This window comes from Otolemur garnettii, unplaced genomic scaffold (assembly GCF_000181295.1).
Source record: "Otolemur garnettii isolate 467f Iridium unplaced genomic scaffold, OtoGar3 scaffold00017, whole genome shotgun sequence".
NCBI classification, from domain to species: Eukaryota; Metazoa; Chordata; class Mammalia; order Primates; family Galagidae; genus Otolemur; species Otolemur garnettii.
Genome location: NW_003852412.1, coordinates 3,346,372 through 3,367,040, shown reverse-complemented (window position 1 = coordinate 3,367,040; position 20,669 = coordinate 3,346,372). Strand labels below are relative to the sequence as shown.

General features: G+C 39.3%; 1 protein-coding gene across 1 annotated transcript in view; it reads right to left on the bottom strand.

The window, feature by feature from the left end:
* Nucleotides 1–20,669, bottom strand: part of LOC100943844 (microtubule-associated serine/threonine-protein kinase 4) — a 162,145-nt gene that overhangs the window by 78,051 nt on the left and 63,425 nt on the right. Inside the window, exon 3 of the mRNA XM_023510918.1 lies at nt 259–328. Within this exon, the coding sequence (XP_023366686.1) occupies nt 259–328 (70 nt within the window). The remainder of the gene's footprint in view (nt 1–258; nt 329–20,669) is intronic.

Genomic DNA, 20,669 nt, shown 5'->3' with positions numbered 1-20,669 from the left:
TCTCCTGCCCACACTGGGAGCTCACCATCTTGGACTATCTAGCTAAGAGCCAAGAAAGGGGGTGTAACTAACTAACAGCAGAAGGAACTATGAAAACTGTTGAAGCAGGTGTGTCACAAGGAAGTTCTGCGGTAGCCTAAACTCATCTGGCCAGGGGAGCTTCAAGAAGGCCTTACACAGAGCAGGACAGAAGGCAGGGGAGGAAGAAGCAGGATCCTCCACACGGCGTCTATTACACCACTCACAGGAAGCGCTTACCTCCGGGCAAATGAAAAATGGGCTGAGGCACTGGGGGAGAAATTTCTTGGACTATCTTGAGGGCTATTTCCTATAGAGAGAAAGAAAAGAAAGATTTACAACGTGAGTTTGTTTTAGTATCGTTATCCACATCTAGAATCATTTTCTCCTTAGGAGTACACTTCTTTACATTTCTGTAAAATGTCCTTTCCCCCAGTGTTTTAGTTTTATCTGAAGCAGGGATCTGGGGAAGAGCGGAGCCCAAGTTGCAGTGCAGTTTTCCAAGCGTACAAAGATACACGACCAAACCCATTCACTTACATCCCTAGGCAGTTGTCTGCCATAGATGCAATCTTATAAATATTTCAGTCCCATAGGATAATGGATATATGCATGTCTTGGATATGACCCTGCAGAGGCTAACATCTCAAAGAGCAGATGGACGGGTAAGTGTATGCTTCAATCAGGGGGCAGGGGAAGGGCTTTCTAAATTTTAGAGAGGCAGCCTTAGTATTTTTTATTTACAATAGACTGAATGAAATCCCCAGCACTCAAAGATAAATCCTCATGTTCCGAAGTACATATTTTAAAGGTACGTGTGTCAGAAGTAGTCGTAAAATACTGGGAAGAATCCAGCAGTTGGGACCCATCTCCAAAACGATCCAGATGCGGCTTGGCACAGCCGTGCGGCCCAGCAGGATTACCCTTGTCAATATTTTCTTCAACAATCCCTCTGCTCCTGAGCAGCTGGGCTGTGACTGGCCATCAGCCTCTGAAAGCTACAGCCACACAAAGGCTGGCAGAGAACGTCTCCCCAGGTCCTTCAGAGGCAAGACAGAGCTCCAACTGCTCGCTGGAAGGAGGGCAGCCCCTCTGGGGCTTGTTACTTTCTCCATCAGACCACGCAACCTGCTGCTGATCATTGAGAAAGCTTGGCAGGCAGCTGGTGAGGGCAAGTTCAGGACACTCCAGACCACCCTGCTTCCCCCTGCATGTTTAATTAGATTGGCAGAATTGTCTGAGGACCGCATGAGACTGTCGTTGGTTTAAATAAGGGGGTGAGGAAAGGCTGCAAAGTGATCCTGCACATTCTTGGAAAAGGGAAAGTAAAACAGGAAGGTCGGTGGCCCCATCACCGGTTTCTTAATGAATGCGACTACTGTAATTAGGCATAAGGAATACAAGAGTTCATGTTCAAGTCAGTACCTGGCTGTAAAGGTAAACAATTTATTACCAGTGTGTAGAAAGAATAGGTGAACACATTAAGAAGCTAAGTCTAGTGTTACTTTGAAGACTTCTGGACTGGCTATATCTCTACTGAAAATTTTCAATTAACTTAAGGTTGCAAATTTTATAGTGATGTCTTCAACAAATGCCATTAACTTTATGACAGACAGCACAATCACAGCCATTTAACAGGGAAGCGCTGAGAAGCCCACTTCTTTATGGATAGAGAATCATGAAGCATTTTCCCGCTGCTGCAATGAAATTTATCATGCCTTTGCATCTGCTGTTCCTTGGGCCCCTGGGAAAATGAATTCTGCTTTTGCCATCCAATAATCCAGGATTCATTTTGTCCATTTATCTACACAGCTAAATTAAGTTCTTTCAACTTCTCTCAACAGCCTTCATTCCCTTCTGCACCCTGAACTTAGCTTGTATATTACTCTACACGCTCCTTGAGAGATCTTGATAATTTTGAGATGGCTAAAAAAATTCTGTTTCCTAAAGGAAATTATCTAATACCAGAAATCTTCATATAGATTTTGTATTTCATTGGGGAAAAATGTTCCCTTTGCTCATACACCATATAGGGCAAACTACCAGTAAATTACTAGGAATAACAACAACCAAAAAACCTGATTATTTGAAGCCAAGACATTTTTATAGCAATCCCTGGTACCCTATTCATTTAAATGAAATAATAAGAGCAATGAAATCTGGCACCAAAGTCTTGGCACTGTGTCCTTTGCAAAGAAAACACTAAATCTGCAGATTAGGGTGTGATTAACTGGAACAAATAGAGATAGCTTATTAAATATTTTTTGAATCTTAAAAAGGGACATATAAGGAATTAAAACCATTTGAGCTGTTAGAGATTTTACTGAGTGGTTCCCAAGAAGCTATGTAACATTTTATAATGGTGACCAGTCACCTTGAGGATGGATAGGGAGAAACTTAAGAGCTAGGTTAATTTAATTCTGCTCCTAAAAAAAAAAAAAAAAAAAAAAAATTAAAGCCATCATTAACCATTCATTAACCATTCTTCATCTTCAGAGTTTTGCCCTCCCATTTGGGGCTGCCTTTTCAGGTCCATCAATTGAAAACTTTCTGCATTTTCTTCTCATCTACTCTCATGCTGCTCTCAAACCCGAATTCCCACATTGTCAAGACCATAGAGCCATCTGTATTATACTACTAATTGCAGATATTTGTTTCGTGTCAGATTGAAAAGCTATGTTGAAAGGCAAATACACACACGAATTATTATTAAGTCTTCTGTGTGTCTTGGGATGTTACAGAAAATGAATGAAGGTGAAGCAGGTTAGAGAAACAGATAATTCCTTCAGGACAAGAGACTCTAGCTCAAACTGAGGGAAATTCAGCAAGCTTTAGATAAGAGGACAAACAGGAGGAGACTTTAGGAAGGGGTTAGAAACAGCCCAAAAGCAGAAGGGCAATGCAATAGAGACAGCCTCTCTGGTCAGGGCATTCAGACCGGCAAAGCCAGGGAGCTGTGAACTGTGTTTATGGGTATTCACTGGTGGGAGGTCTTCAGAGATATTTGGGGCTTTTTGTTTGTTTGTTTTGTTGAGACAATCTCACTTTGTTACTCTGGACAGAGTGCTGTGGCATCATAGTTCACTACAACCTCAAACTCCTGGGCTCAAGTGATCCTCTTGCCTCAGCCTCCCAAGTAGCTGGGACTACAGGTGCCTGCCACAATGGTTGTGGCTGGCAGTTGGTCACAACTGGCCTTCCAGTTGGTTTTTCTATTTTTTGCAGAGACAGAGTTTCATTCTTGCTCAAGCTAGTCTTCTACTCCTGAGCTTAAGCAATCCATCCATGTTGGTCTTTCAGAATGCTGGGATTACAGATGTGAGCCATCACAGCTGGCCTCTTTAGGGATATTTGGAAGCAAGAGGCTTTGACCTTGTCTGATATATCTGGTTTGGGTAGACGGGGAGTAGCAGAGGATAAGCTGGAGTAAGACATGAAGGATCAAAAGAAAGGATATCTTGGTGAGCAAACCAAGCATGACTCACGGATTAGAAAAAAGGGGGCAGACTACAGACAAAAGGCGGCTGACATTTCCTCCGTGGGTGGACTGGGAGAAAGACTGACCCATCTTTTGGGAATTCAATGAAAAAAGTGAATTAGAGGCAGTAACAGAAGAAAAGCATAAATGAACATTCTGTAGACATTTGTGGCATGTATTATAGAAAATTCCTCACTTTTCCTGAGGGAGAAATTATAAGAATAGCAGATTAGACAGGTACAAGTCAATCTTTGAAGTCTTTGTTCTTATCTGAAATAAAAATTGATTTCTGCTTGGTCTCTGAAGACTTAGCAAGACTGTTTTGTTATGCACTGATCAAAATACTGCTAATTTAGATCAGGTCAAATTAGGAAGCACATCTTATATATTCTTAACTCAGGATGAGGGCTTGTCTGCACAGGGCCTCCCCAGGATGAGAGAGCAAGATGGATTGAAACCAGAGTCCTATACCTGACCTTCACTCCTCACAGCACTGCTCTCTGAATTCATCCTCCCATCTGCAAAGCAATACCTGAGAGACTCTCAAATGAAAACTGGTGCCAGTTAATTCTCTGCCCATATGTGCAGCACTTGCTTATAACTCAAATCCTGCTGCTCCCGGGGATTTGCTGGCTTTGGATGCGTGAGTGCTAGGACACTTTATAGACTGCGGGCATCGCTGCTGATGTTTCTGACCTGGTAAAGAAAAGCTGCGCAGTGGTCAGGCATTTGGTAGGTAATTAACTCCACGGCCTCCGTGGGGAACTAGCAAGGCTAATACATCTCAGCGTATGAAAATCATACTTTACCTAATGGCACTTCACAGGGTTCCTCATTTCAGAGGCAGCTATTGTTAAGAAAGTGATCTCCAGATTAATTAAATTGTTTGATTGCTTTGTAATTAGATTGGAGAAGTCCTGTGTCTTTGCCACAGAAAAGCAAGCTGCAAATCTTTTTAAAAGGCATATGCTATACCCTCTATAGATTATTAATGTGTTTTTAATAGCTGTCTATTCATAAAATGATAGTTTCTGATGCCTTGACTTTCTATCAGGGCTGAGGGAATCCAAGAACTAATGATAATTGCCATTTGCAACTCCAGGTGGATGGGAGAGAAGCCCCGTGTGAGTCCTTGATGTCATTACCTGATGATCCCCCCTAAATGGGTTGTGACGTTCGCACCATAACAATCAGTGCTGTGTTTCTTATTGCTTTGTTAGAGATTCTTGGTAACACACAGGCACTGCTTAAAAACCATAAGACCAGCCTTCCTAGAATCAAACCCTAGATCTCTATGCAAGATGAATACCAGCAGAGAAAGCAGATCCTGGAACACTACGCGGGGACCCACATGCTATAAATTAATAGTTCAGGCCTCCAGCGAAGTTCGCATATATCCCACCAGACCCAGACAAGGGACACAGAGGGAGTTAGAACCTTCCTTTCATTTAGACACCTGTCTCAGAAGCTGGCTCCTCTCCAGATACAGTTGTAGGGAATATTAATTAAACCTGGGCAGCTGCTTAGTGCAAAAAAGCCTTGATTGGCCATCAGTGGATCTGCAAACTGTAAAGTGTGGTTCTCAACTTGGGGGTCAAAAGACGCTTTCACAGGGGTCGCCTAAATACATCCTGCATATCAGATATTTACATTACGATTCATAAGAGCAGCAAAATTACAAAGTAGCAATGAAAATAATTTTATGGTTGGGGGTCACCACAACATGAGGAACTGTACCAAAGGGTCGCGGCATTAGGAAGGTTGAGAACCACTGCTGTAAACTGTTCACAGCCAGCCAGTGAACAGAAGTAGACTTACATGTTTGGCCTTTCAAAGAAAGAATTAACACAACAAATCTAGGTTTTCTCATAACTTGGGCTCTCTGAATCTCTTTTGGTTTTTCCCCTCCCTGCCTCATTGATCCATCCTGAGTCGGCACCATTACTCACTACTTGACTGATTCAGTCAACAAATATTTATGAATCCTCTACCTCATAGAGGGGAATAACATGATTTGATCTGCACTTTAGAAGGACTCTTATAGCTGGCTAGCTGTTCTGTAGCCAAGGGGCTTTACGCAAGCTAGAAGTGGGGAGATGAATTAGAAGGCTACCCACATAGACAGGGTGAGGGACGATGGTGACATGGATGGGGTGACAGCAGATCTCAGGTATGTTCTGGCAGTAGAGCCAACAGAATTTGCTGAAAAATGATAGTGAGTGGACAGAAGGGGAAAGAAAGGAAACAAGGAAGACTTCCATATTTTAGGACTGAACAAATGGGTAGGTTGTGACCTTAACTGAGATGGGGAAGACTAAGGGAGAACAAGGTTTGGAAGAGTAAAGAGGAATTAGGGGCAAAACTTGAATACCTGGGTAAGGTTTAGGCTTTGTTTATGGAGGCTCCACCTCAAACAATTTAAAATATATTAGAATGTACTTATATTCCATATCTATGCAATTATATATAATACTACATTTAGAGGCAGCTCTCATAAATAACATTTATTATATGTACTTTAGGGTAAATAGCACTGATTTCTTATTTCCCATTACTTAGTGCCCAATGAATTTAATGACCCCAATGTTTCAGACACTCAAACCAGTCAATAAGTGCTAAGTAAAAAGTTTGTAGGGAAGGAAAATTCTACAAGCTAACTACCAATGCTGGGGTAAGAATACTTCGTTTAACCTTTCAGCACCTGTCATGCTGTGGGGACTATTCCATTTCTATATTCCTCTAGTAACTTAGAATTCTAACTGTTAGTGAGGGATAAACTCTGGTCTGAACTATAGGTACACAAAAGTGTGCTTTGAGTTCTCAGCACACTAACCTAGTCCCTGTTACATAATAAACTGGAAACATACTGGATTTTTTCTAATTCAGTAATGATTTATTCAGTTCTTTCTATACCTAGAGCTTTGAGCTAATTGCCAGAACAGATTAAACAGATGAACAAGATATAAAGAGCTAGAGATCTCCTGACGGAAGCAGATATATACTGTATATCGATCACCATCTCCAGGCTCATGTTATAAAACTGATTCTAGATCCTTATTCACATGATAGAGAAATTTTCCTAAGCCAAAGCCCTTACAAGTATTAATTCACTTAAAAAAAAAATTCCACCATTTTCCATATAAAATGTACTGTTTCTCAGTGGCTGCTGATAAATGCCCACGTAATGCTTTCTAAGGCTGACTTACGAGGTTATAGGGGGGAAATACGTAGGGAGTAGAAGAAAGCCCCAATAAGAGGTCAATTTCGATGTCGTAGGACTTGCACAGATGCCTATTGTCTCTGTTTCACGAAGCTGTTTCTCTGGAATTTGTGTACTGTATTTGAAATGCCATGGCATTGACAGGAATCCCTTGGAGATGTCTTATAATGGGTTCTTGAGAATGTTTTAGCTTTTCATTGACCCTTCCTTATTACTCTGAATTGATGTCACATCTCAAGGTGATCTCAAGTAAAGACTGGTGAATGTCAAGAGTGATGAAGAAAGTTGATTTTTTTTTCTCGTTGTGTGTTTTCCTCCCATCTACGGTAATTCATCTTCCCGGTAATAAAGAAGAGATTACTTTTACCCTTTGTTTAAAGTTACTAAGAGCAGCATTTGTAAAGTCAGGAAGGGAGGTAAAAACAGCCACTGTAAAAGATATTCCTAAGCTTCATGCAATTTTATGAAACGTGATTCATTCTATTAATCTTAGATAATTAATAAGACTCTGGGTCTTGATAAGACTCTGAGTTAAAGAATGTAACCTAATGGGTGCAATTTTTTTTTTCCATCTTACATGAAGGGATTTAATTCCTTAACATAATTATATACAAAGAATTCCCCCTTTTACCTAGAAGAAGGGTGGATGTTATCAGGAAATTGGTTCTTCTTAGGCTGTTTGCTTCAATTGCTGAGTGATTTCTAGTCAAAGAGGAAGTATTTAAATGAAATGCCCAATGTCCATATAACTTTCTAAATGTAATCTAAAGGTATTCTCAATTTTAAACCTCCTCCTTTCGGTTCTTAGTTAAAAAATAAATGTTAAATTTAAGGTGGTCCCATTTAACAAATGCTAAATGTTCCTTTTGCTTCTTGTACCCATAAATTCTACCTGGAAGAAGCAAAAGATGTGGACGCCTTTTTTCTTTTCTTTTAAATAATCATTTTTCAATTTCAAACTCCAGAAATGTATTCAGACTTAAAGAATCATAGACATTTGACCCTACTGCTTCCCAATAAAATCTTATGTAGTATGGCAAGAATCTATCAAATCAGAATTCTGACTTTCAGTTCCCACAAACCACACCGGAGATCTTGGAAAACCCCGAGCCCTGAGATTCCTCTTCCTCTGATAAATTTCTTACACCCCCTTTCACTTCCTCAGATCAGTAAACAGTTGTCAACCTGGGATACGTACTAGAATCATCTGAGAAGCTTTGAAAATGCTTAATGTACAGGTCCTACCCCATTCTGATTAAATGTGAAAATTCTAATATGCAGCTAAGGTTGAGAACCAAGGTCTTGAATTTCTTATGTTTTATAAATCATATCCTAAACTTCCACTAGCCCCTGGGAGCGTTTAACCAGGAAGTGTTGGGCTTTTCTCCCCCCACTTTCCTATTTCCTTCTATAACTCAATTTCCTTCTTTTCTTGTCTCAAGAATACTAATTCAACGTCCCTTTTATACATTCACCTCACTCTGACCTCTACATATGAACAAATAATGCTAAGACCTCAAATCCCTTCCCTATTAGCCCAAACAAACAGTAGAATCCCACCATGTCAACAATCTGGAAATCCCACCTGCCCACAGGCATCCTTCCTGGGTTAAGCAGGTACATGACTTCCCCTTCCCCAAATCCAGCAGTTACTCTTACCTAATCATATCCACAATTTCTCCCTTTCTATAAAACAAGACTGCCCCCAACCCCGGGCCCTGACCAAGCTGAGCTTACATCCCTGTGTCAAGAAAAATTCTCTGCGGAAGGAAAACATAAGGAAGAAAACATTCGTTGACCATAATCTTGTTCACATTTTTACTACCAACTTCAAGCATTTGTTTAAACCAGTGTTCGAGGATCTTGAAGTCAGCTGATTAAAAAGTTTTCATTTTAATGAGCACCTAACAACACATGAATGAAATCGAGGACTTAAAATCTGTGTACTTCATGCTTCCATTTTTTTCAAGGCAGAATGCCCACTATTTGGCATTTTGGGGTATTTAAAATTTAAGAATACCTAAAGTCATTAGGACAGTTAAAATCAAGGCATGGGATCTGAATAGAACTACTGATTATCAGAAGCAAAACTAAGACCACTCACTCTTATTATTTTAATCATTTCCTCTTATAGACGTGAGGAATTGCCCTTAACCATGACAAGAACTCCTTCATTCAAGTCCTTATTACTTTATGTTCTGTATGTGCATCCATGTATCTATGATCTTTTTAACAGACAATCTTAAAATAATTGACGAGTGTGAACAGCACAGCCTATTTCAAACTACATACAACTCTGAGATTCTGTTTGTACCAGTATCAGCCTTCAGGAAATCACTACCCTATTGAGCCACGGTTATTAATTACAAGGTGTTGAGGCCTTTAGGTACTTTGTGGCAAATTGAGGAAGGGAAAAAAAATTGTGATTGCTTTCTTGAAGAGCATGACAGAGGCTTTTAGGCCCTGAACAGAATGAGGCACAGGAAAGGAACATATTTTGGACTTCTAAATCATTTGACAAACACTTACGCAGAGTCACTATATGCTGGACGCTTTGCTAGGCCCAGAGAGTCAAATGATCCCTGGGGCTTCCTTTAAGTGACGTTGGCAGTGACAATGAAATTCTGTAGACTATGCTGAATTAAGACAGAGTTTTATATTCTGGGAATACCCAAGGGGTCAGAAATAGCCAATTCCTTTGGTGTAAGGCCAGATGTGTCTGTAAGGCAGACTAGTACTAAGAAGCTGGACAGCAGAGTCCTGCCAGATTTCCCTCCTTTGCGGCTACCATGTGGCAGACCCTTGGTAGCCTTCAAAGAAAAAAGGATGAATCAGACCATGCCTGGACACAGGCCTCTAACCCCGGGGCAGGGTAGAAAGGCCTGGAGAGCATGATGGCACTCAGTCCACGGGGGTAAGGTTAAATTAGGAAGCCATGGATGGGGAAGGGAAGATGAAGAATAGTTTCCCAGGGGAACTGTCCACCTCAGTCCTGAAGAAAGGAGGTAGAAGGAAAAGTGAAAGGAAAGGAGAGGGACCATCTTTTAATATGTTAATTAACATTTGTGTTTCTTTTGCACAAATGACCTGGTTCATACTTTATCCCACTGATTGATGTTAGTCTGTTTTTTTCTTTTTCGTGCACAGTGCGGTAATTCTGCCAATACACTGAAGATGTGTTTTCCATTTGTGTTTATTTTTTAACGTTACTTAACTATTCTGCATGAAAAATTTTATTCAATCAAATTTATCAACCATTTTCCTGGATGGCTTTTAGGTTTTATACCTCGTTTGGAAAGGTCTTTCACAATCTCAAATTATTTTTCTAAATGCATCCATATTTTTTCTAGTACTTTGATGGTTTCTTTTTGTAGTTAATCTTTATTTATATGGGGTTGATTTGGTGTTGAGGAGATAGGAGTCCAGTTTACCTCTTTTCCAAATGGCTGATCAATTGACAAGATAATTTATTGACTTGAATAATCTACACTTTCCTCCAATCATTTAAGCAAGACACATTTAAGGAACTTGAAGTAAGTTGATGCCATGGAGGGGGAGTTATGAGAAATTAGAGCAGGGCAGTGAACCACGAGGAGCTCACAGGATGGATGAAGATCAAACTACAGCAGTCTGAGGTCAGCTGGAAATATCCTTTGGGGCAGAATTCCTGATGATTCTTCACCTGACTGAGGCCCCTATTTTTATCAAGTACTCCAGGTGATTCATAGGCTCACCGGAGATTCAGGATCCCAGCTGTACACAGGGATCTTAACCTTGGCTACTTCACATTAAAATAGCCCAGCGAAGTTTAAAAAAAAAAAAGAAAAGTAAAAGAAAAAACTGAAGCCCAAACCACACCGCAAACCAATTAAATCAGACTAAGGGTGAGATAGAAGGTGTGGGACAATCATCAGTCATTTTTAAAGATTCCCAGGTGATTCCAGTGTGCACTCAAGTTTCAAGAAACACTACTTTAGATTCTGCTAAAAATGAAAAAAAGGGGTGGTGGTGGATATTTTACAGTTTAAGTTATTCTCTAACCTTTACAAACATATCAAAATCCCCAGGGACCACTTAAAAAGCTATATCCTGATGCCAGGCCAGGCAGCTGAATTTCTAATTTAATTGATCTGGGGGCTGGGTATATTTTCAAGCTCTACATGTGAATCAAATGTGCAGCCAGGCTTTGGAACCCACAGTGCAGTAAATCTCCAACTGTAGAGTGCATCAGAATCACCTTGGGGACTTCTTGGGTCAAAGACTGCTGCGCACTGCCCCCACAGCTACTTAATTAGTAGGTCTGGGCTCGAGTCTCAGAGTTTTATTTCCAACTAGTCTCCTGCTGCTGCTGCTGTTCTGGGGATCACTTCCGGAACCACTACACTCGTATATGTCATGATGAACCATGGAATGTTTTCACTTTAAGTAAAAACACAATTAAGTGTGTTTTTCAAAAAATCAGCTTCTCTGTAGAAGAGAGATTTGATGGGAGGTGGGCACAGGGGGTGAGAGTGTGCAGGTGCGGAAGGAGGGATCTCAGTTCTCCGTCCACTGCAAAACCCCTGAACCAGTGGTGGTGGCACGGGGGAGGAGGGGCAGGTACAAAACACATTCAATAAGGAAAGGGGGAAGGATCACATGACAGAAGATGCTAAAGTTGCAGGGGCAACTATGTGGATGACGTTGCTAACAACAGAGAGAATACACTGAACTGGCAACAGTAACTCTGGTACTGGATACCAGTTGGATTTGAGGTACTGGTGGGACACTCAGATGGAGAATAAATAGAAACACGCATCTGTAAGTCAGAAGAAACATCCAGGTGCAAGATCAAGTGGTGGAAAAACTCAGCACATGCATAATACAGGTGACCTAGGGGACAGGTGCACACCACAGGTAAAACAGTAACAGATCATGTGATCCAAGAGATTTCAAGAGTTAAAATGGAGGAGTAAACACAAGAGGCCACAAGGACAGAAATATGTGTAGAAGTACGTATCAGAGGAAGAGAAGAGAAATATTCAAGGAACAGAACTTGGCTCCTAGTATCCAATCCTGTAAGGGTGCTCAGGCTGATTTTCATTTTTTAATTTTTTTTTTTTATAAGGAGGTCATTAGCTTGGGGCACTGGGCGATTACAGTGGATGTCCAATGGTGGAACAGTAGGACCCATAGGATGGTGTCAAGTCTGAGTCAATTTATTGAGTCATCAATAAATATTGAGCAACATTCAACTTAAACTAGTTTCTCAAGGGACTGGACTAGGAACTGTCTTGTTGCACCAAGACATAGAAGGTAATGAATAGTAATATCTGCATTGGGTTATTTCATTAAGTTATACTTCAAAAATAAGAAATGTCCATGTCATAATGGCAAATCATTTCATAGTATGACTTAAAAACCTGATATTAAAAACGTGCTATCAGGCAGAAAATGAATGAGATAAGGTACAAGTGGTTAGCGTTTATATTTTATGATATGTGGCTATAGCAAAACAAACTTCAACTGCTCCCCTACAGGTTAGGGGATTTACAATTTTGGAATCTTAATGGAGAACAATTTTACTTAACTGAGAATACTTTCAATTAACATTTTTTAACTAAAAAATAAGTCCTGCTCAATAGTTCCGTAATGTTTTCCAATAGCAATGCACTCAGACCAAAATTTTTTGAAGACATTTTTATTCAGCAACGTATGTCATAAAAAGCACTCCACGCTTCGTCTAGATCCTGCGCTACCGTCCCCAGCAGACATGTGTGTTTCTAGGTGGATGTCAGGGAGACGACAGTAGCATATGTCTATGACCACCAAAGGGCTGACTAAAGATAAATTAGACTGAGGGGTAACTTTAGTACTGTTACTAGTATTGGAAAATCCTACACATAAAACTGTTTAACTGCTTTAAACTGGAGGCAGATGGTGAGCGTAGAAGCAATGTGCACACGGGATTTTTCCGCTGAGATGTTTAACATTCATAGAAAGAACTGCTCACTTTTAATATAAGTTTTTAAAACTTGATTCGAAAGGTAACACATGATCATGGCTGAGGACTTGGAAAATATACTGGAATTATAAAAATGAAATTGGTAATCCTACTAATACTGTAGTCTTTCCTTAGTCTATTTTTGACAGTGTGCACATGTATATACATATAAACATACTTTCCAATTGGATCCGAAATTATATTCAGTTTTGTGTCTTGCTCTATAATTAGGTTGTAATTATAATTTTCCTATGCCATTAAATGTTTTTCAAAAAGTGTGATGATTTTTTAATGGCTACAGATTATTCCATTATACAGATGGACTACAATTTAACCATCACTCTTCTTACCACATCCAATTTTGTAGTTATAAATAATGCAGCAATTAACATCTTAAAATATGTATTTCTGAGTACTTCTCTGATTATTTCCTTAAACTATATTTATGAGGTGCAAATAATGGTTCAACTATTTTTAGGGTTCTTGACATGAAGGATGGAGCAGCTCTCTAAAGCCACTGTAATTTTACATTAATGCAGTAAGAATACCCATTTCACTACACCACCACTAGAAATGACTATTCCCGTGTTTGCTTTTGAATATTTGCAAATCAGGTGAAAACTGGTATCTCATCATTTTGATTTCCATTTATTTGATTAGTGAGAGGCTGAATGTTTCATTTGTTTACCTGTCATTTCTGTTAATTCTGTGGAACTGTCTGTCCATTTCTTTTGCCTCTTGAGTGGGGCAGCCCAGTATTTTAATACATTTATTAAAAAGAGCTCCTTACGACTTGACACTATTAATCTTCTGCCCATTTGTTACAGATATATCCTCAGTTCTTTGTTAATATTCTAATTTTATTTATGATGTTTTTAAGTTAATGTTCAATTTATTAAAATGGTAAATTAAAAAACTAGCTTTTTTCTCTCAGTTTTTAAGTTCAGCTAAAAATCATGATTAATTTATAACTAGCAAATTTTAGCTACCATTTTTAAGAGGCCTTTGAATGAAGTTTAGTTTCACTCCAAATTTCAGCTATTTTGAACATTTTAAGGTATAGTTATTAATGTAATATATTTTATTTTCCTTGTAAATATTGCAAATTATCTCACTTAACAAAATCATTTCAAGTACTTAAATTATTTTCACAAATCTAATTTATTAACATGTAAAAAGAAACAAGTTCTTTTACATACTCTAAATCACTATATGTAACTGTCATGCTGAATTTTACATTGCCCTAAGATTCACATGTTGAGGTCCTAGCCCCCAGTAACCCAGAATTTTATTATATTTGAAGATAGGGCCTTTTATAGAGAGATAAAAAGAGATCACAGGAATGGGCCCTAATCCAATATAACTGGTATCTTTTTTGTGTTTTAGTTTTTTCTTAATTTCAGATTAATATCTGAAAGGTACATCCCATTAGGTTATGTTGTTTGTGTTTATTAGGTAAAGTCCGAGTTGTTGCTCAGACCTTCACCCAGGAGTTGTTCCACATTCCCCTACATTGTACCTGTTAGGGTGGGAGCTTGCAGAACCTTCCCTCCACCCCCACTCCCACCCCATTCCCTTCTCTTTGAATTTGTTTTTCTTTTGTGTGGGCCTGTAGTTGTTCATCTACTAGTTTTAAATTAGTATAGAGTACATGGAATGCTTGATTTTCCATTCTTAAGATACTTTACTAAGGAGAATGGTCTTTAATTATATCCAGGTAAATAAAAAAAGATGTGTAAAGTTTCCATCTTCTTATAGATGAATAGTATTCTGTGGCATGTGTGTATGTATGTGTATTGTGTATCTGTATCTATATACACACACCACGGTTTATTAATCTAGTCATAGGTTGATGGACATTTGCTCTTGTGGACTGAGCTGCTATAAACATTTAAATGCAAATGTCCTTATGATAAAATGATTTTTTCTTCTTCTGGGTAGTTACCTAGTAATGGGACTGTAGGATCAAATGGAAAGTCTACTTTTAGCTCTCTGAGAATACTCCATATTTCTTTCCAAAAAGGGTGCATTAGTTTGCAATCCTACTAACAGCATATACATGTTCAATTCTTTTCTCACCCATGCTAGCATCTACAGCATTGGAACTTCATGACATGGGCTGTTCTCACTGGGATTAGGTGATATCTCAAGGTAGTCTTGATTTGCGTTTCTCTGATAATTATGGACAATAAGCATTTTTTCATGTGCTTGTTGGCTATTCCTTTGTCCTCTTGGGAGAAAGTCCTGTTCATGTTTCTTGCCCCATGATTAACTGGGTTGTTTGCTCTTTTCTTATTGATTTGCTTGAGTTCTTTATAGATTCTGATTATTAGCCTTTTGTCAGATTTGTGACATGCAAATATCTTCTATTCTGAAGGCTATGTGCTTTGTTTATTTTGTCCTTAGCTGTGCAGAAGCTTTTATGGTTGATCTTATCCCATCCATTTACTTTTGTTTTTGCTGCAACTGCCAATGGGGTCTTCTTCATAAAATCTTTCCTGAGGCCGATATCATTAAGAGTTTTTCCCACACTTTCTTCTACAGTTTTTATAGTTTGTGTCTTAGATGTGGATATTTTAAAATGTGTGTACTACCCAAAGTATTATACAGATATAATGCAATCCCATTAAAATACCAACATCAGAGTTTAAAGAACTTGAAAAAATAGTTCTTCATTTTGTATGGAATCAGAAAAAAACCTGAATAGTCAATACAATTTTAAGAATCTGGAGGGACCTCGTTACCAGACTTCAGATCATATTACAAGTCTACAGTGATTAAAACAGCATGGTATTGGCCTAAAAATAGAGACAGAGATCTATGGAACATAATAGAGCATCCAGAGATGAAACCTGCCTCACATTGTCATCTGATTTTCAATAAACCAAAGGCAAAAACTGTGGAAAAGAAACCCTACTTAATAATGGTGTTGGGAGAACTAGTTAGCCACATGTAAATGATTGACACCAGACCCATAACTCTCTCCACTTATAAAAATTACTCACACTGGATAAAAGATCTATGGTGTTTTAACTTGAAAATTTTTCAGCTTTTCTTTTTAGCAATTTCTTCTACTTTTTCATGCTCAGAAATTATTTCTCCATACTAAATATATAAAATGTTCAATTATAATTTGATTTTTTAGGGTTTAACTTTCATAAGTTATTAAAAAGCCACACAAAAGCCATTTTAGCATAGATTAACAAGCACAAAGAAGCTCGCGTTAAGTATTTTTCACATAATAGCCAATTTTCTCCTGTATCATTTGTTGATTCAATGATCTCTCGGTGGTTTGTGATGTTTCTTTCATCATGTCATAATCAGTCTGTCAATTCTTTTTTAGAGACAGAGTCTCACTTTATTGCCCTTGGTAGAGTTCTGTGGCATCACAGCTCACAGCAACCTCCAACTCGTGGACATAGGCGATTCTCTTGCCTCAGCCTCCCGAGTAGCTGGGACTACAGGTGCCTGTCACAATGTCTGGCTATTTTTTGTTACAGTTTGGTCAGGGCTGGGTTTGAACCCACCACCCTCGGTATATGGGGCTGGGGCCCTACTCACTGAGCTACAGGTGCTGGCCTAGTCTGTCAATTTTTGTTCCATATATGAATGGCTGCTTAGATTATTGTCACTTTATAATAAGTATTAATCTCAGGTAGATCAGGTTCAACTCACTGAATTTATTTGGTTAGTTTTCCAGAAGTGCCCTGTAGTCACTACACCTAGTTACCATAGTAAGCATCTGTCATCTTTATAGTCACCCAGTTATCTTGTAAGTAACACCCTGTATGAGAGGAATTTCCTGTAGCATAGAACCTACCTCCCCATAGTTGATGCCACCAACCACTTCTCTCACTTTCTTTGCAGTTAGATCATTTAGAATACAGACTAGTCTCTTTTGAGTTTTTCAAGCTAAACTCAACTTTGGTTTGAACAAAGGCAATAAAGAGATCTGGGCTCGTTGCTTGTAGCTCAGCAGTTAGGGCGCTGGCCACATGCACAAGGGGTGGTGGGTTTGAACCCAACCGAGCCTGCTAAACAAACAAAAAAATAGCCAGGCATTGTGGTGGGTGCCTGTAGTCCCAGCTACAAGGGAGGCTGAAGTAAGAGAATCACTTGGGCCCGAGAGTGTGAGCTGTGATGCCACAGCACTCTACCGAGGGTGACACAGTGAGACTGTCTCAAAATAAAAAAAAAGAGAGAGACCTGACAAGTCCACTATGGTGGCAAAAGAGGAGGCAGAAACATTCCTCTTTGCAGGCACCAGTGTCAAGAGTTTCTGGGATCCAGGGATTAGGACAGTGGGAGCCAGGATCTAACTGAGTATGATGCAATGATCTAACTCATGATCTAACTCACCATGATGCAATGTGGCCTGGGTGTTTTCTGGGCTATGGGACCTCTGGTGCTCACTCTCTGGTGCTCCTGAAAACTGTGACCCAATACTTTACAGTAAATAATTCTTACATTGTTCCATCAAAGTTGAAGTTGGTAGTCTGCTTACTCTGTGCTAAATGAATTTTTTTTACCTTTAAATTACTCACCTTTATTTCTTTTTTTCTTTTTGGATAAGTATTTTTATTTTTCTTCTGTGATATACAAGGACATCATTGCTTTGTAGGTGAGTTATGATCTCTAAATGTTTTAAGACACACCTGAATGCGTATTTTACTTAATGAGTTCAATGTAATTCTTGTTTTTTCTGCACTTCCCAAAATCAAGGAACTTAGCACATGGCACATGTATATTTCTGCCATACCTGTCTCTGATCTTAGTCAATACTGAGCTTTAGATCTATACTGTTATTGCTGAACTTTTATTCATACTGTATTTTGAAGAATCTCTTAAACTTTCATGTGTCTATCAACGCTCTCCACATGACTTTCATACTTCATCCTTCCAATCTAAGATCATTTTAATTTATCTTTCAATTACCTTCTGTATATCCCTAAATGATGTTTTGGGGAAAGATACATAGATGTAAATACATTTTGTGTATCCTCAAATCCATGATAATGCATACATATCACGTTTATATGTATACATAACTTACATACACACCTTAGCAAGTAGAGTTCTTAGCCCTAACATCATTCCTGGCAGTAGAAGGGACAGCTGAGGTCAGCATGCATTTCCTTCTTTTCTAAAAAATCAGTTTTTGTTTTTCTTTTATTTAGATAGTTTCAGATGCTCATAGGTGTTTTTCTTCCATTGCTTAAAAATTAAAAAGCCACAGGCCTGTATCCATCTTTGTTTTTACTATCTGTGTCCATTGTACTTGCTTTCCCCCCAATTTACCAAAGTCTTCCTTGACAGCAGTTTTTTCATTAAGAGTATTTTTGATCACTGCTTTTGTTCTACTTGGTCTCTCACCCAAAAGATATGCTGTTACAAATGAGTCCATAAATCCCCAATTATTCTAATGGAGGGTGTTAAATACCAGAAATTGTAGTTTCTCAAATCTAAAAGGGAAAGATGCTACGTTTGGAAGGGCAATGGATGTTTCTGACCAGCTGAAAAAGCGGCTTCCGTTTGCCAGACATTTGGATTTCTGGCACAAGTATGAAGTCTCTGATGCCAGGGGACGCCGCCCAGGTGGGTGGAATCCACCTTCTGTTTCCTGCCTGTCTGGATGTCACATGGTTTCTGCGTTCTAGCCCTGAGCGGACGACCAACTCACGATTATGTGTTGTAGATAGGCAGTAAGAGTAATTCCTACTAAAGATGTGACCAAGCACTGGTATATTTTTGGTTTCCCGTATTACCGCAGATTTACAAATGTGGGGTGGTGATAGGTGTTACGGGTATTTTAATGAAAAGCGTGATGAGGCATCAGACACATCACGTCAACTGCATACTCTGCAGTATGTTAATGTCAGTAACCTATTTGGAAACTGTAACTTCTACCCAGCTAGGAAAGACAATTTTAGAAACAAAACGGTGAGGAGGACTCAGGTGAGGGAGGCACATCCTCGTGCCAGAAAGGGTAAGGCCCCCACATCACCACAAGAAACGAACATCTGTCATTTATGTCAACAATGACAATAGTGAGGATGAAACGGAACAGCTTCACAGAACCACTGACGGGGGAAACTGATGCTGCTTCTGTGAAATCTGTTGTCAGGGGAGGTGAGTACATCTCTTGATGTTAGCAGTCTGCCTCCATCTCCAGAGGAAGGAGAAGCATTTGCATTTGGTCCTTCTCTTTTGAAAATCAACACTGTCAAATGAAATGACAAGTGATAAGCGTGAAACCCACATTTTCTCCTGAAAGAATGGCAGAGAAGTATCAAAAGTGAACCAATTCACCTATTTTTTTTCTTTCAACTTCAAGGATGTTAGAATGTGTCCATTCCCATGCCAAATTACTGATCCCACAAGGAAGTGGGCTTTTTACCAATTAAGGAGCTTGTTTCATTTCCTGCAATTGGCCTATTTAAAGTGATTTGCATCTCTAAACACCGAACTAGGGCATGTTCCTTCCCTGAGGATTAAACACACACTCATTCTCTTTCACTCAAACCTTCAAAGCTAAACCCGTTCCTTCAATGACTGGCTGGTCACTCTTATGACTACTATAGATGTCCAGATTTCCACTTGTGCAAAAATGGGCTTTAGGTCTAATTATTATAGGTGATGATATAACGGCCACAAACAGAGACATACTGCTACTCCAGATAAATGAGGATGAATGGCTTTCACAAAGACTGAGAGTTTCAGGCAACAGGACAACCCATTTTCTTATCAAAAGTTCTACCCAATGAAACACGTATGCTCAGCTGCTGATGAAAAAGGAAAAAAGTGGCCATATCCACATCATGTTCAGGGTCACTCATGTATACCATTATATCTCATATCTGCTGGGTCCAATCTGTTGTTCTCTCTCTCTCTTCCATGATAATTTTTAGATGTTAAGAGTGTCATTTGTCATCAAACCCTAAAATACTAAAAGCATGCCTCCAATGAAGAATACAAGGCCAGTTTAAATTATCCAGGGCACACAAGATGGCTAAAAACAAACAAACAAAAACCATAAAACTCCTTTAAACCAGAATAACTAGAAAAATGAAAGGCCAGATGTGGTGGCTCATGCCTGTATTCCTAGCTCCTGGGAGGCCAAGGCAGGTGGACTGATTGAGTTCACATGTCTGAGACCAATCTGAGCCAGAACAAGATCCCTTCTCTAAAAAACAAAAATAGCCAGGTGTTGTGGAGGGCACCTGTAGTCCCAGCTACTTGGGAGGCTAAGGCAAGAGAACTGCTGGAGTCTGAGAGTTTGAGGTTGTTATGAGCTATGTTGCCATGGCACTCTGCCCAGGGTGACAAAGTGAGACTTTGTCTCAAAATAAAACAAAACAACACCACTAGAAAAATGAAATTAAAGCCTCAGAAGAAATACTTAAACAATATATTAGAAAAATACATATAATCCAATCTTTTCCTTTAACAGAAAAGGAAATTAAGGCCAAGTGCAGATGAGAGAGTTGTTCAAAGTCATATTTGATTGTTAGTAGACCATGATGAAACTTTAAGAGAATTAACCTGAAATATAACTTCTTTATATGTAAGGATAAAAGGTGAGTATAGTCCACGTAATTAAATGCTAGTTTTTTGTTCACCAATACCTGATACCTTAACAGATGGACCACTTTAGAGTGTTCATGCTTTGGGAGCTCCTTAGATGTGTCCCAGTCTGAGATCCTTTTCCCGGGTGGGGAGCTCGGCAGGGCGTCAGTGGATTAGGTAGGAGATGCACAGTTTTCATCAAAATGGCTAGGAAGTTTCTCTCTCTCTGACCCTGTGTTTTCTAGGCAGGTGCCATTTCCTGCTGACCATTCATGACCAATCTGTTAGCTTACTATTACCTGTTCATCTCCTGAGTACTCCTGTGATGTCCCACAGCAATACAGTTTATCCTTAAAATACCAGAATTTTTTCCCATCCTTAAAACATCCCAACAAAATGCCTAT